General features: G+C 44.8%; 1 protein-coding gene across 5 annotated transcripts in view; it reads left to right on the top strand.

Moving 5' to 3' along the window:
* The window catches only part of LOC143133217 (SEC14-like protein 1), a 36617-nt gene extending 25286 nt beyond the window's left edge, over positions 1-11331 (top strand). For 4 of the 5 annotated variants that reach the window (XM_076293011.1, XM_076293002.1, XM_076292994.1 and 1 more), the window contains 9 exons: positions 2760-2848; positions 3434-3504; positions 3861-4032; positions 4146-4280; positions 4760-4894; positions 5581-5832; positions 6794-6972; positions 7386-7412; positions 8651-11331. In XM_076293011.1, coding sequence (XP_076149126.1) covers positions 2760-2848; positions 3434-3504; positions 3861-4032; positions 4146-4280; positions 4760-4894; positions 5581-5832; positions 6794-6972; positions 7386-7412; positions 8651-8756 — 1166 coding nt within the window. In that variant the 3' untranslated portion in view covers positions 8757-11331. The remainder of the gene's footprint in view (positions 1-2759; positions 2849-3433; positions 3505-3860; positions 4033-4145; positions 4281-4759; positions 4895-5580; positions 5833-6793; positions 6973-7385; positions 7413-8650) is intronic. The other variant, XM_076293019.1, reaches the window with a different exon arrangement.
* Positions 11332-15395: the final 4064 nt, after the last annotated feature.

Here is a 15395-nt window from a genome sequence, read left to right as displayed (position 1 = left end):
CAACATAAAATACAAATGATAACATACTATTTTGTATTTGAAATACTTATTTTAAATACATGTATTAGAAATAATGCCTATTCCTGGCTGTTGGCTGTAGCAACTTGTGCTAGGTGGTTGTGATTTTTATGTGTTTTGTTTATGTCCAATTTGACCGCTTTGCTATGTTGCCCACCCAAATATAGTAGGCTAGAACCGGCCCTGCTTGCATAGCCTACTGAGGAGCATTTGCGTGTAGCAATGTTGGATGATAAGATCAGCATTAATGCAATACGCTCAGTGGTTAGCTTGTGGTGAAATGTGAACATAATGAATGCACATAACTCCAGAACATGACTGAGGTTATTAGCATATTAGCATACTGGCTCTGGTGCCTCTGCTAATGCCCTTGCGTGCTAGAGCCTGCTGGAGCTCACAGTGTGAAACTCGTATGAACTTCTGCTACACTTCAGAATGAACGCTCCATTACAATAACCCCGTATTCAACACGGAGCATTTTCATCGTCTGCTGCTGGCTGACCTCTAGTCTCCATTCTGTCCACTTTGTGCCAGCGATTGGCACCAGGTTACATAAGTGTTGATCAGCATTCCTGATGCTCATGTTCGTACCCATCCACCTGCATCGCTATCCGTGTTCCCATCTGCAGCCTCCGCATGCCTCTGTCCTCCTAGCGCCGTCAGACACTTCACAGACTGTCTCTCCGACGTCTTGTGCCAGCCAACGGGTGATCAGTATCTTTCAGCCCCCACCTTTTCTCAGACACACGCACGCACACACGCACTGGTGTGTGCTGCTGGCATTGTGAGTGCAGCCGGCTCACGGTCTGTGGTTCGCGTCTGTATCAAGGGCAGTGTATCGGCGTCATCCTGCCAGGGGCCCAGTGGGTCACATGCGCCACTGAGCCATCTGCAACCGCGCGTGTGTGCGTGTGTGTGCGCGTGTGCGTGTGTGTGTGTGTGAATGAGAGAGAGATTGTCATATTTGTCCTTGAGTGGAACCGATCACCTGTCGTGCTGTGTGCTTCCCACTGTTACAGGCGTCCATACTTAAACTCATTTACACACAAAAACACACACTCCAAGACACTCAAAAACACACACTCCAAGACACTCAAAAACACACACTCCAAGACACTCAAAAACACACACTCCAAGACACACAAAAACACACACATACGGATCACATCATATCTTGGCATAAAAGGACTACAAAATTACACACACACGCGCGCAGGCATGCCAAAATACACCCACGTGCATCTGTACACATGAGCAGGCATACAAAAATACACACCCGCATGGACACAGAAACAATGCTGTTGAAATACTCACTCATTTCATGGAACACACACACACACACACACACACACACTCACACACACACTTTGACATTTGTGTGTTCTGACACATGCACTGACTAATCCACTCGCCAGCACTTATCTGTTGGCACTCCTAACGCTCATTAGTGCGCCCACACACACACACACACACACACACACACACACACAGAGAGGTAGTTCAGGTGCCACTCAGGTGAAAATCAATCACTTTCATTTTTATGCATTAAAAGCATCACGATTGAGTTTTTTTTTTGTTTATTTGCTTCAAAATGGTTTGAAGTCACATAAAAGTATTTAGTTGTTCTTTTTTGGAGAAACAAACTGTGATGAAAAGCCAGATTGAGCACGTACATCATTTTACTATCTTCAATCAATCAGATAAGTGACTCAGCAAGAATCATATGACGACCAGGCCTCAACCCACGCTTCTCGTTGTGAGAGGAGGAGAAGAGAAGAGGCCATTTATTTCTCCCTTCGTCCCTCCATCCATCCCTCTATCACTTTTTCTTTGAATATTTCTGTTGCTTCTTCCTTCCTCATCTCCCACCAGCACTTCCCTTTCCCATGGAAGCACTCAAACAATTTCATGCAAATCATAATAATCTCGTCCTGTATTGAGTCATAGCAGTATACGCCTGCTCTTCAACAGGGCAAGACAAGACACACAGGGCTCTACAGTACACACACACACACACACCACACACACACCACACACACAGGGCTCTACTGCACAAGCAGGACAGGTCAGGACACACAGGGCTGGACTGGCGGAGCCGTGTGTGTGTGTGTGTGTGTGTTGACTTACAGCAGTACATGCCTTCTCCACAGTACATGCGGGGCAGGCTTGTGTGTGTGTTTACTGGTGTGTTCTCTCAGTCACAAGGCCCTGGTGGTGACTCAGCCTGAGGGCATCATCGGTCGGGGAGGGAGGGAGGGAGTCCCCCGTGGTCACTGACCCCGTTTTCGAGTGCTGTGTGTGTGTGTGTGTGTGTGTGTGGGGGAGTCTTCCGTAGGGGCTTGAGACTGTAGTATGTGTGAGTATTGTAAGTGTCTGTCTGTGTGGGCAGGCCCCATAAATAGGAGGCTGTGGTGTGCAGTGTGCACAGGAATACAGGGCAGCGGTGTATGGGTGGTGGACCTGACCAGTTTCAGAGAGACTCCCACTCGCTCTGTGGTAGAAACTGATACTGAGTACTGTATTGTATGACTCTGTTAAGGCTGATTTCAGGGAACCATGTCATATCACATCATATATCATATCATATCACATGATATGTGTGGTGATGTAGAGGGAACAGTGAAATACCTAAACTACACTCAGCCTACACTCAGCCTATGTTGTTTTACCTCTGTATCTGTATCTGTATGTGTGCTCATCATGTGTGTATATGTGTGTGTGTGTGTGTGTGTGTTCTACAGATGGTCGTCCTCTGTACATCCTGCGCCTGGGCCAGATGGACACCAAAGGGCTGGTGCGCGCCCTCGGAGAGGAGTCGCTCCTCAGACATGTAAGTGCCAGTCTCCGCATGCCAGTCTCCGCATGCCAGTCTAAACAAAGGTGTCGCTTGCACTTCCCAGAAATGTGTTGTTGGCTGACAAACAAGAGAACAAGGAAATAAATGACGACCTGCAGCTTTCTATGGCAAGCTGACATTGATCATCGAATAACGTGAACCTGACACGAGACTCAGGAAACCCGCACAACATCCTTGAAATGGACACTGTAATGCTCACTAATGCATTGTCTTGTGTCAGACGAGGAAGAGAAAATATGTTGAGCAAAGACAATGGAGATCCACAATGTGCTTTGTCGTTGAATTGTTTGGGAAATAGTAAACACCATGAAGTCGGCAAGCTGTGAATGATGCTGAAAATGGTGAAAGACATTCACTCAGCGTTCTATTTGTGTGTGTGTGTGTGTGTGTGTGTGTGTGTGTGTGTGTGTGTGTGTGTGTGTGTGTGTGTGTGTGTGTGTGTGTGTGTGTGTGTGTGTGTGTGTGTGTGTGTGTGTGTGTGTGTGTGTGTGTGTGTGTGTGTGTGTGTGTGTGTGTGTGTGTGTGTGTGTGTGTGTGTGTGTGTGTGTTGTCATTTAGGTGCTTTCCATCAATGAAGAGGGCTTGAGACGCTGTGAGGAAAACACTAAAGTGTTTGGCAGGCCAATCAGGTGAGACCTCTACTCCTGTTTTTAACTCTTGTCCTGTGTGTGTGTGTGTGGTGGATGTCTTTATTTATATGTTGTGTAAAGCAGCTTCCTGTTTTCCCATACTTCTGTTCCTGTTTTTGTTTTTCTTGGTCAATCTGTTGCTCTTTGAATTTCACATCCGCAATCCACCTAACCTAAATCCCCGTCTCTCTCTCTCTCTCTCTCTCTCTCTCTCTCTCTCTCTCTCTCTCTCTCTCTCTCTCTCTCTCTCTCTCTCTCTCTCTCTCTCTCTCTCTCTCTCTCTCTCTCTCTCTCTCTCTCTCTCTCTCTCTCTCTCTCTCTCTCTCTCTCTCTCTCTCTCTCACTCTCTCACTCAGCTGCTGGACGTGTCTGGTGGATCTGGAGGGCCTAAACATGCGTCACCTGTGGAGGCCAGGCGTGAAGGCTCTGCTGAGGATCATTGAGGTGGTGGAGGCCAACTACCCCGAGACGCTCGGACGCCTCCTCATACTCCGAGCACCCAGAGTCTTCCCTGTGCTCTGGACACTGGTACACACCCACACACACATACACACACAATATCTCCATTTTCTGACTGAGTATTTGGTGACTGTGTATCCGTGTATGGTGTATTTATAGCCTTTGTGTGTACCTGTGTCCAGGTGAGCCCCTTTATCGATGAGAACACCAGAAAGAAATTCCTTATTTATGCTGGAAACGACTATCAGGGCCCTGGGGGTCTGGTGGACTACATCGACAAAGAAATTATCCCAGACTTCCTTGGCGGAGAGTGCATGGTACGTTAAAGAGATGTCTGTGTCTGTGTGCATACATTGTTTTAGAGATATGTAGTTTATGGTAGAGGAGCTGTCTTTTAGCTCTTTTAGTAGATGATGATTGTTTGATGTCCCTTGTCAGTGTTGCATTTGAGAGTTCTCATAAGTAATTGAGGAGAGCTGCTTTTGTGATCTTTCAAAGGAGCACGTATGAGTGTATACTGAGCCTTTGGTGTTACAACACAGCACGCATGTATGGTGAACATGAAGTAATGCTGCAAACCAAAACACTGCAATCTTAAAGATTCAACATTTTAGTATCAAACAGAAGACTAGTGACTGAGCATGTTTTTGTCCGTTGCAGAGTCGTTCCTCTTTCCCTAGCCCAGGGTTAGGTGCAGTCATCTTCATTTTGCTCTCTCTCTCTCATTCTCTCTCACTCTTTCATTTTCTCTCTCACTCTTTCATTCTCTCTCTCTTTCTCTCCTCTCTGTCTGCAGTGTGAGGTGCCTGAGGGAGGTGTCGTGCCCAAGTCTCTGTACCGCACTCCCGAGGAGCTGGAGAACGATGACATCCGCCTGTGGACCGAGACCATCTACCAGAGCGCCAGCGTCTTCAAGGGTGCCCCCCATGAGGTGAGCGCACCCCCCTCCTTCCCCAGCCTGGTCCTCTGGGTGGCCCCCCCCCCCCCCCGTATGCAGCGGGCTGACTGGATGCGGAGGGGTGCAGAGAGTGGAGCCAGGCTCATGAGTGGAAAGTTACCAGAGTCCCTCAATGCGGAGAGTCTCTCAATGCAGAATCAGCTGCAGAGATGCAGAGTGGGGGCGCCACCTGGTGGATAGCAGAGGCAGTGTTAGAATGTGCCAGGGCTGCGGAGGAGTTTGCACAGCCTGTTCTCAGTGTATTGTGTTTTTTGCAGGTTTTGTGAGAGATTGTATTCAGAGGTGTCATGTTGGAACAAAACAGAATGTTTTGGTCTCCTGTTTCCCTAGTGATGTGTAGGGAATGGAAAGAATTTCCAGGCGCACAAACAAAGACATAATTTATCTTGCCTAGTATATCATAGTTAATAACTCATAGTTAATAACAAGCTTTAATCAAAACATTTCTCCAAAATGACCAAAAATCTTATTTGAACTTGATGATGAAAGTACCCCCGCCCCCCCCCCCCCCCCCTTTTTTTTTTTTTTGACTGTGTTTGGTTTTGTGTTGTCCTGCTTTGTTTGTGTTGACTTTGTAAAGTGACCTCGAGTCTGAGAAAGGCACTATATAAATAAAACTTTATTATTATTATTATTATTATCATTACCTCCACACACAGGTTGTGGTCGAGATCATCGACGCCTCCTCGGTCATCACCTGGGACTTTGACGTGTGCAAAGGCGACGTGGTCTTCAACATCTACCACTCCAAGCGGGCGCCCCAGCAACCCCGGAAGGACCCGCAGGCGGGCCACGGCATCACCTCGCCCGGGGGCAACAACGTGCAGCTCATCGACAAGTCCTGGATGCTGGGACAGGACTACAGCATGGTGGAGTCGCCCCTCACCTGCAAGGAGGGCGAGAGCGTCCAGGTGAGAGGGGTGGGAGAGCACACAGGCGGTGGGGGGTGGGGGGTGGGTTGGTGTGATGGGTGTGATGGGATGGAAGAAGTTGTCTGCTCTTAGACGAAAGAGATGAAGCGAGATGAAGTTGGGTGAGATAATGATATCTGTGATGCATTTTCAGCCAAGTTGTATGCCACAGTGTTTTGTTTTCTAAGCCTGTGCCCAACATAGCCAATGAATTCACTACACAAAGGCACCACTGTTATCAGCACCATTTGACTGCCCCCTGGTGGTTAGAATGGTGAATTAACATGGACCTATTATTAGTGCAGCTACATGAGTATCACTAAATATATACATCTCATATGAGTGCACTTGATAAGCTATACATCAGTATCACGTAAATTTAAACATCTCATATGAGTGCACTTGATAAGCTATACATCAGTATCACTAAATATATACATCTCATATGAGTGCACTTGATAAGCTATACATCAGTATCACGTAAAAATATATACATCTCATATGAGTGCACTTGATAAGCTATGCATGAGTATCACTAAATATATACATCTAATATGAGTGCACTTGATAAGCTATACATCAGCCCAACCCAACCTAAAGTTCCCTCTCCAGGTTCCACTACTTTAGACTCCACAGAAGTTTCCTGTAAAATAGCATATGGTGCTCACAACAACCCTTACCAACCAATCATTTGTGGCAGACTCAGTAGCTATAACTATCAACAGAGTGTATTGTCTGAGTCAGACATTGTGGTAGTAAATGTTGGACGTGTGGTTGTATGGCAGGTTAGCTGTAATTTAGATAAAACCTTGTTTGTCCGTCTCCCTTGCTGTTGCTGTCCAGGAGTTATGGGGATATAAAATCAGGTTGAAGAAGGTGAACCGATAAGTGAATCGATACGTTTGTGTTTAAATTGGACTGAGATCTGAGATGAAGTGCATCTGCCCCCCCCCCCCCCCAGGGCTCTCACGTGACTCGGTGGCCAGGATTCTACATCCTGCAGTGGCGCTTCCACAGCATGCCGGCGTGCGCCGCCACCAACCTGCCACGCGTGGACGACGTCTTGGCCACGCTGCAGGTGTCCTCGCACAAGTGCAAGGTCATGTACTACACCGAGGTGCTGGGCTCCGAGGATTTCAGGTAAGAGCCCTCTCTCCACACATACCAAGATTAAATATCATACCTGTTGTCAATTACTGTCATGATAATGTGAGACCTCACTGATAATGTGAGGCTTCACTGGTGTTTAGTATGATCTTCCTTTGCGTTGTTACAGTGCTGTCTAGATAGGGGGATTCAGATGAGAGTTTTTGTAGTGGTGAAGGCATGGTTGCTTAAGACAAGAAAACCCAGATGTTTCTTTTTTTTTGTTTCTTTTTTGTTCCTCGTGGCTAATCTCTTTTAGTCCCACTGAAGCTAAAGCAAGGCTACGCGCCCTCCGCTTTACCTCCTCTCCTTTCTGTTGTTTTCTCCTCCCCCTTTTTTCCCCTCCTCCTCCTCCTCCTCCTCCTCTTTCCCCCCCTCTTTCTCTTCTGTGTCTTCCCTCTGTAAAGAACGGCTTGCTGTGATGTGCAGAGTTTGTAAGTGGACTCGTGTTTGAATTTTGCTTAGCCGCAGCAGCGCTTTGCTAACCGCGCCTAGCCTGGCTAAGAATGAGTGTGGATGCTCGCTGCTCGCTGCTCGTGACTTGCTCTTAACCCTTCCCATGCTGGCCATACAGTAAGGTCCTCACTTCTTTTTGGAGGAGTCATGTGCAATCTGAGGACCATATTTTATGTCCGTATGGAAAGCTTGCTTTGATTCAATGCTGTTTGCTTTCCACATGCTAATGAGCTTATAAGGTCTATTGAATTACATAGCAAGTCATCAGCACTGGCTACTAACCTCTGTGACCCCTCTTGCTTGAGCGACCACTTAATGAGCTGCTTTTTACAAGTGCAGTGCTTGGCTGTGGCATGCTATTGCCCTTACTGTAGATGTGCTCAGGCAGAAGGCTGCAGCTTATTTAACATTTTCCTGTATCGGTAATGGCCTTTTGCTGGTCCTGGATCTGTTAAGTTTGTAAACTGGTTGCTGTTGTGTTCAAACTCATGCTTTCGCAAATCTTCCATCTTCCAAGATGGCTGCAATCTCCATCTTGGCCACATGTGATCTCAGCACCCTCTTGCACGGTGCACTTTTTAACACCATTTTTATGGAACTTCTTGTGTTATGCACTTTTTTTTAATGTTTTAGCTGCAGGCAACGATTCTATGAAGTCTATAAATTCTTGAACCAAATCCTCACTGTCATTTCTCTTTCCAAGATCCAAGTGAATTCATTTTTAAGCCAAAAGAATAAAGAATACTCAAAATGTTAACTTGTAGACCCAAAACATCTTCATGTAACTACCAGGAATAGGAGGGTGTTAAACCCCCTAGCTCCTCAGTGCCGTGAGTACCAGATGATAGAGCTGTGTGGATCGTTCCGTGTCATATCAGATAAGGTCGTTGCTGCACCGTCTCAGATTTTGTTCAGACCTTATCCGTTTCATAAATGGTGACCGCGCAGCAACCATTTTCCTGCATTCTGTCTGATTTGACACAGAATGAAACGTGTTATCACTAACTTAAGGTTGCATGCTTTGCTATGGGCTCTGGAATGGGCATGGGACACCTTCACCAGATCACACAGGAGTTCTCAAACCCTCCAGGAAACCAAAATTCTGCATTTTGCAAATCACCTGATGGCTAATGGATGATGATTGTGATATTTTTTTACAGTATTTAATTAAACCAAAGAGGTTACTAGAAGTTATACCCCCTCTTTCTTTCCCCAGGGGCTCAATGACCAGTTTGGAGTCCAGCCACAGCGGCTTTTCCCAGCTCAGCGCCAACACCACCACCTCCAGCCAATCACAGTCCAGCTCCATGATCTCAAGGTAGAGCTGGCCAATTAGAGAGACGGTAGGGATTGGGTGGGAGGGGCAGGGGACAACACTGGCCCACAATCCCTTGTGCTCCCTATCTACACCCCACATTTCTGACCCCCTTCCCCAATCCTTTACTCCACCCCACGTCCATGATGCTCACTAACCATCTCCCCTGTGTGGACCTGAAGCTCGACTGAACTACTGCATTAAGGGAACAGACACAACATACATTGGTCTTGGACGGGGTGGAAAAAAAAAAAATAACAACAAAAACATACAAACACAAATAAACAAAACCCCCACTTGCACGCACACCTCTTCCATGTCTAAAGGGCTACGACCTGCCTAGCCGTGGTGATCAGCCGTGGCAGCAGGTCCGCACACAAGCAGGTTTCCCCTCCTTGTGCTTCAGGCTGGAGGACGGCAAGAGGACCGTATGGGCCATATCTCACTGGACACTCAGTGCATCCTGGACCCCATGTTGGACCGAGCAATACACCTCCCAAAACCAAAGGGTTTGGGGACACTGAACTGGATCCGCTGTTACACACACAACACCAAACTCCAACACAGACACACACACTTTTACAGTGTGTTGTGTACATGTGGACATATCCTTGCACATACACACACTGATGTATACGTGTATGTATTATACACACCCTCTCCACACCACCACAGAGTTACACAGAATATGCCATATCACCAGGACTAGTGTGATGCCATATCACCAGGGCGAGTGTGATGCCTCTCTGGTGAGGGTTTTCATTTTGTTTTCATTATTAGGTCAAGTGTGAGCTGTGGAGAGACTTGGGCTAGAGGCAATAATCCCAGCTGAATTTCTGCTGTCAAACTTCTATTTATCATGTTGAACGTGACGTGTGCAAAAGGAGGCAGCTGGTGTATTCTGGGTGCTATGGAACACGACCCCCCCGCCCCCACCCCCAGCTCTAGTCAGGACTTGAGAGACTGAGCAGGCCGACGTCAGCGCCTCACCGTTCACAAGACAAGTCGATCAAGCAACAGGCCAGTTTGCGATGCTCCCCTGTTGGTCAGTAGTTTTATATTCATGGAGTGGAGTCTTGAACAATGACTCCTCAGATGGGCTACTGATCAAGTGGGTGAGCAGAACTGTCTGTACAGAACCTGACCATTGGAGGGTTGTGTGATTTAATAACGGTTTAATAGGTCAAACTTTTTTCCTCGTTTGGGATGGTTTTGGGTGTTCAGATGACCTGGGGTGGGTTTTGTAGTGAATGAATTTCAGAGTTGCCATATTTGTGAAGTGGTCATTTCAACCAAAATAGAGGTCAACTTTGATATTGTTACAAAGACAACTTTACTGATGTTAACCTATTTGGAAGAGGATGCTTGAAAATGGAGATCAGTTACTTTTTGCAATGTAATGCTGGTGTTCCGGGGATGTTCCCCAAAGTACAATGTTTTTTTTTTTTTCAAGGAGTTGACATAACTCACATTACTGTTGTTGTGTTTAAAGGGATTTCCTTAAACCATCACCTTTCTCTAGTGTATAAACAGTTAGAGTTTTCCAGGGGCATACATTCTTCAGCATTATGTGATTCTGCACATCATTCTGTGCATATTTCACAGGCATTGGTTATTGCAATAAAGTCCTTGAATGTTTCCCCAACCATGTTACAGGCCAGATGGGACTGGACTTTGATGTGATTACAGATTATGATACCTGATTTTGCCGTATGAAATGGGCCTGTTGTACAGGTAATGCAAGAAAAGGATGAAAGAAAGTTCCTTACGTTGTATTATTGCCATTATCATCTTGAGCGCATATATATCTCACTAAAAGCAAGACGTGCTGAAGAGAACCATATCTTCCTTGATCTCCTTTCCAAGCTGCCATTTTACTGTTGTGCTTGAGATTATACACTTTTAGTAGGCTTTAGCCTTCCAAACAACCTCAGTAGCGACTAGCTTTCAGAATCTCTCTCGTGTAACGACGGTCTTCAGGTAGGACAGAGTGGCCAGATCAAACACCCTGAATCTTTAAGGCAGCGGTCGAACTAGTTTGACCGACAACGGATACCATGCAGTTATCGAAGCAGCTGCGTGGTGGTGGTTTTGTGTGCATGTGTGAGATGAGGTGTCAAATTTACCACTGGCTTTTGGCTTTAGTTTTCAGTCGAGGTTGGATATCAGCACAATAATTCAGACAAAATGCGTGATCGCCATAAACAATAAAGACACGTCATTGGTCTTCTGTTACATTAGTAAAAGTAGTGCGAATTTGACCCTCATTCACAGTCTTTGTTTTTGAATCATTCAGTCTTTTGTTACATGTACATTCATTTTTCACTCTGTGTGTGTGTGTGTGTGTGTGTGTGTGTGTGTTTGTTTGTTTGTTTAGACTTTTGGGCGAGAAGGTGAACATAGTCTCGATGTGCTACTGCATTAACCAAGAAATGCTTTACTCAAGAGAAGAAAGAGGGTTGTGTTTGTATCAGCTGGGATTGTGCGGTGACATATTGGCTCCCAATGCCGACCTGTTTTTAAATTGTCATTCTCCCCCATCCTAAACCTCCCTAACTTTATAAAGCCTTGTCGTTTTTTCCCCCATGGAGTCCTTATTGTGTGTGTGTGTGTGTGTGTGTGTGTGTGTGTGTGTGTGTGTGTGTGTGTTTAAGGGAATGCAAGTTACAGTTTGGGCTTTTTTTCCGAGACTGATGACCCTGTTTAATCCAAGGGAATTTCCCATCATCAGGTCAGCAAGGATTCCTGTTTGAAAGGTTGCGCTGGATTTGTGAGGTTTTTCGTGTGACTGACTGACTGCTTCTTACCGCCCCTCAGCATTCTCAGTCATGCAGCAGCCTGCCGACAGGAGTCGCTACGTGTTTGTGTGTGGACCGTATGAAAGTTCGCCTCTCGTTTCTGTAACCTTGACTTCTCACCAGTGTAAATGTCATCTGACTAAGAGGGCTAAAAGTGTTCTTGTCTTGTCATTTCCTGAACTCTAAACCACCTCTCGTTGTCTTTTGTGTGCTTGTCTTACTCCATGTACTGCATATCTTTTGAGAAATTATTGTGTATGTCAAAAAATGTTTAAATTAATATACAAAATAGCGCCTTTACATTTTGTTTAAAACTATTAAACTTGAATTATGAGATTAAAATGTGTTTGCCCTCTTGCTTTTCTACATGCATTACAATGCATTAGAACAAATTAACTTTGAACAACTACTGACAACACGAGTAAATCATGGACGTAAAGTGAATAATTTCATGCAGAGCGGTTTGATAGGGGGCTCATTGTACTCTATGATTCAGTGTGTGTGTTTATGTACTTGTATATTTTGTGATATTTTCATGCAATAGACTGTATGGTTACTACTTAAAACCTACCAGTAGAGGGAGACGGAGACCTTCACAGGGTTGCAGTGTGCTGAAATTTACACATCATACAGACACACATACTGGCATATCAATCACATTTTCTTCTTAAGCAGTATATTAAAAGGATCAAACCAGACAGCTGGAGTTGCTTCAGAGGGAAAGGTGCAGAGGCTTCATCAGTGTGCAGAAACTCTACACTTTAAATGTAAAAAGGCAGCGTTACTGTCTCCACAATTACCATCTTAAGAAGTGCTTTGTACAAACAGAGCCGATAGTATTATAGCCCCAATGCGAAGAGTATAATCTGTGCTGTATTGGACATTTTAATCAGCATAAAATCAAAACCAAAAACGCTAAACAATACATTTCCTAGGCATATTTGCCAAGCTGAGTGAAGGCATATTGATTAACCACATAATGGCTGATTAAAGATGAAAATTAATGGAAATCTTTCGGCTTAGTGATCTTAACCTTCTCTTCATGAATCTCTTGTAATTAACCATCCTCACTCTCTTCCTCTGCAGTCATTATTGACTCCCATCCATCAATATGAATGGACTCCTCTGATATGGTCTGTGTGAGGTAATGTATATGCTCAAGTACACGGAGAAACAAGCAAGCAGACCCCACTATCTCCCCAGTCAGTGGGTGCAGCCATTGTCAGAGCAGCAAACACATCACCTCAATTAATCTCCATCTGTAATTAGCGTGTTATCGTCACTTTTCTGGGAGACTATTGAGTCGGGCCTGTGTTCTTGTTAGCCAAGGCGGAGGCACACTGAGGCTGGGAAAGGCATCTCGTGGTGAGTGTTCCCTTCTCTCATGTGCTCTCCATTCAAAATGAGCTGTTGAATCAGATAAAGAGCCACTTTTCATGAAAATACATGCAAATGCAAGAGTTGCTGGCCTACTGCTTGTCAAGGCCATGCAAGGCCACTCCAATTATGAGCAAGAGAACACACGATCACCTCAATTATAAATACTGCTATCACGCTGTCTTCATTGCTTTCAACAGAATCTAAAGAGCAATGGGTGGCCTACAGTCCTCCTAGACTCATGCCGGGTTTGTGCACAACAGGACATAGTCCAGTACGCCGACATATTGCCATGAATAGACTGGTAGGAAAAGCTTCAACCCGCTGACCCCAAGGCAACAGAGAGAATACTGGGAGAGGATAACAACCTCATTAGCTGGAGTTTTATTATTCTGATTATTTTCTACTTCAATATGCTTCATTCCTCAGATGTATTAAAGGTGCTCTGTGGAGTTCTGTAGCTAGAGAACATTTTATTAAATAACATTTCAATTATTTTGGAACACTAGAGGATTACAAATTTCAAAACCTGTATAAACTGGACTGATTTGAACACTGAATATACATATACACATATACATTGTAAATAATAATAGATCATATATATGACCACTACTCAATCCTGCACATTCTCTATGCAAAAATAAATCACGCTTGTCAATTTGTCTCCATCTCCTACTCCATCCCCTACTCTTGCAACTTTTGTGTATGTAAATGAGTGTGCGCATGTGTGCGTTTGCTTATGTGTATGTGTGCTTCTCTGTGTGTGTTCGCTTGTGAGTGTGTGTGTGGGGGTAATGGTGTGTTTGTGCGGCGTGTGTGTGTGTGTGGGGGGGTAATGGAGTGTGTTTGTGTGTGTGCTTGTGCCTGCTTGCCCACATGTCTGTTTTTATGTGTGTGTGGGTGTACATGCTTATGTTTGTGTGTGTGTGCGTGTGAGTTTGGCCGTGCATGCGTATTATGCGTGCATGTCTACTGTGTGTGTGTGTGTGTGTGTTTTTGCGTGTGTGTTTATGTGTGTGTACCTGTGTGTGTGCGCCTGCATGTGTGTGCATGTATCTTTATGTGTGTTTGTGTGTGTTTATGACTGTGTGTGTGTGTGTGCGTAGTAGTCATGAAATGTACACATATTACATTACATTACATTATATTACATTTGGCTGACACATTTGTAACCAAAGCAACTAACAACATGGTAAACAGTTTAAGTTTTAAAGCAATTCTTTTTTTAACAATTTTAGGACATTTTAAAAACGGTAGAGTACAGTAAGAATAAATGCATCAGTGAGTGCTGTTTTTAAACAGTTGAGTGTCAGTTCAAGACAAGTGCTAGGATCAGCAAGACTTGTTGTAAGTAGTGCTATGACAGGAGATGTTCTCTAAAGAGCTGGGTCTTCAGGAGTTTTTTGAAAATGGAGAGGGATGTCCCTGCCCTTGTAGGAACTGGCAGTGTGTTCCACCAACGAGGAACAACAGATGAGAAAGGTTTGGATTTACCTGAGCGTACCGGTGGTAGAGCTAGACGTCGTTCGCCTGAGGAGCTCAGCGGTCTGGAGGTAGCGTATGTCTGTATGAGGGCATTCAAGTAGGTGGGAGCAGAACCAGAGACTACTTTGTAGGCAAGCGTTAGAGCCTTGAATTTGATGCAGGCCGTCATAGGTAGCCAGTGTAGCTGGATGAGCAGCGGGGTAACATGTGCCCTTTTGGGTTGGTTGTAGACCAGGCGCTGGAGGTGGAGGTGATGTGCCTTCATCCATGTAGGCTGTCCAGATTTTGCTCATGAGCGATGGCAAAAGAGTTGAGTTTCTATATCGTGATGACCTTCAACTGCGTGATTGTTTTGTTATATTCATTGGTGCCAACAACAAGCCAGGGATGCGCCGTACGACAGAACACTGTCTTCAATAACATGGGACAGTAACCATATCGATATCAAGGGTGTTTTTGTGTACATGATACAAGATTAGTAAATTAGAAGAATAAGAAGAGCGTCCTGTTAATCCACAAGTATTCTGAATTAGGCCTAGTGTAGGCGGAATGCACATTGATTGTCCATCCAATTCAATGGGACATTCTGTTGCATTCTGAGGAGCCTTTTTAATAATGTAATTAATAATGTAATTAATGAATGGGTTTGACTTACCTCTGAGCTCAACTTCACTGCTTTATCTTATCAATGTTACTGTACACTATTTATTTGCTTGAACATTAATCTTATATCCTGTACACAAAAAGACAACACATTAATAAAACAAATAGGTAATTTAAGTGTTAACTGTACTTTTGAAAAAAGCGTTTATTGATAATACTGTCTGTCGTGTGAGACGCAAGAATATGGCCCTTTCGGACCATGTGTGCTGTAAAAGTCTACAGTTCTGTGCAAAGTGCCTATCATAATGCTATGCTGTACTGTATTTTACTGTACTGTGTGGATTTTATATTGAGGCATATACTAGTGTAACCTATGCCAA

The sequence above is a fragment of the Alosa pseudoharengus genome, unplaced genomic scaffold, assembly GCF_046254945.1.
Source record: "Alosa pseudoharengus isolate Yale_2024_CS ecotype anadromous, Long Island Sound unplaced genomic scaffold, YU_APseudo_1.1 YU_APseudo_1.1_scf_1, whole genome shotgun sequence".
NCBI lineage: Eukaryota > Metazoa > Chordata > Actinopteri > Clupeiformes > Clupeidae > Alosa > Alosa pseudoharengus.
Note: the sequence above shows the minus strand (reverse complement) of the source record. Positions and strands in the feature narration are given on the sequence as shown.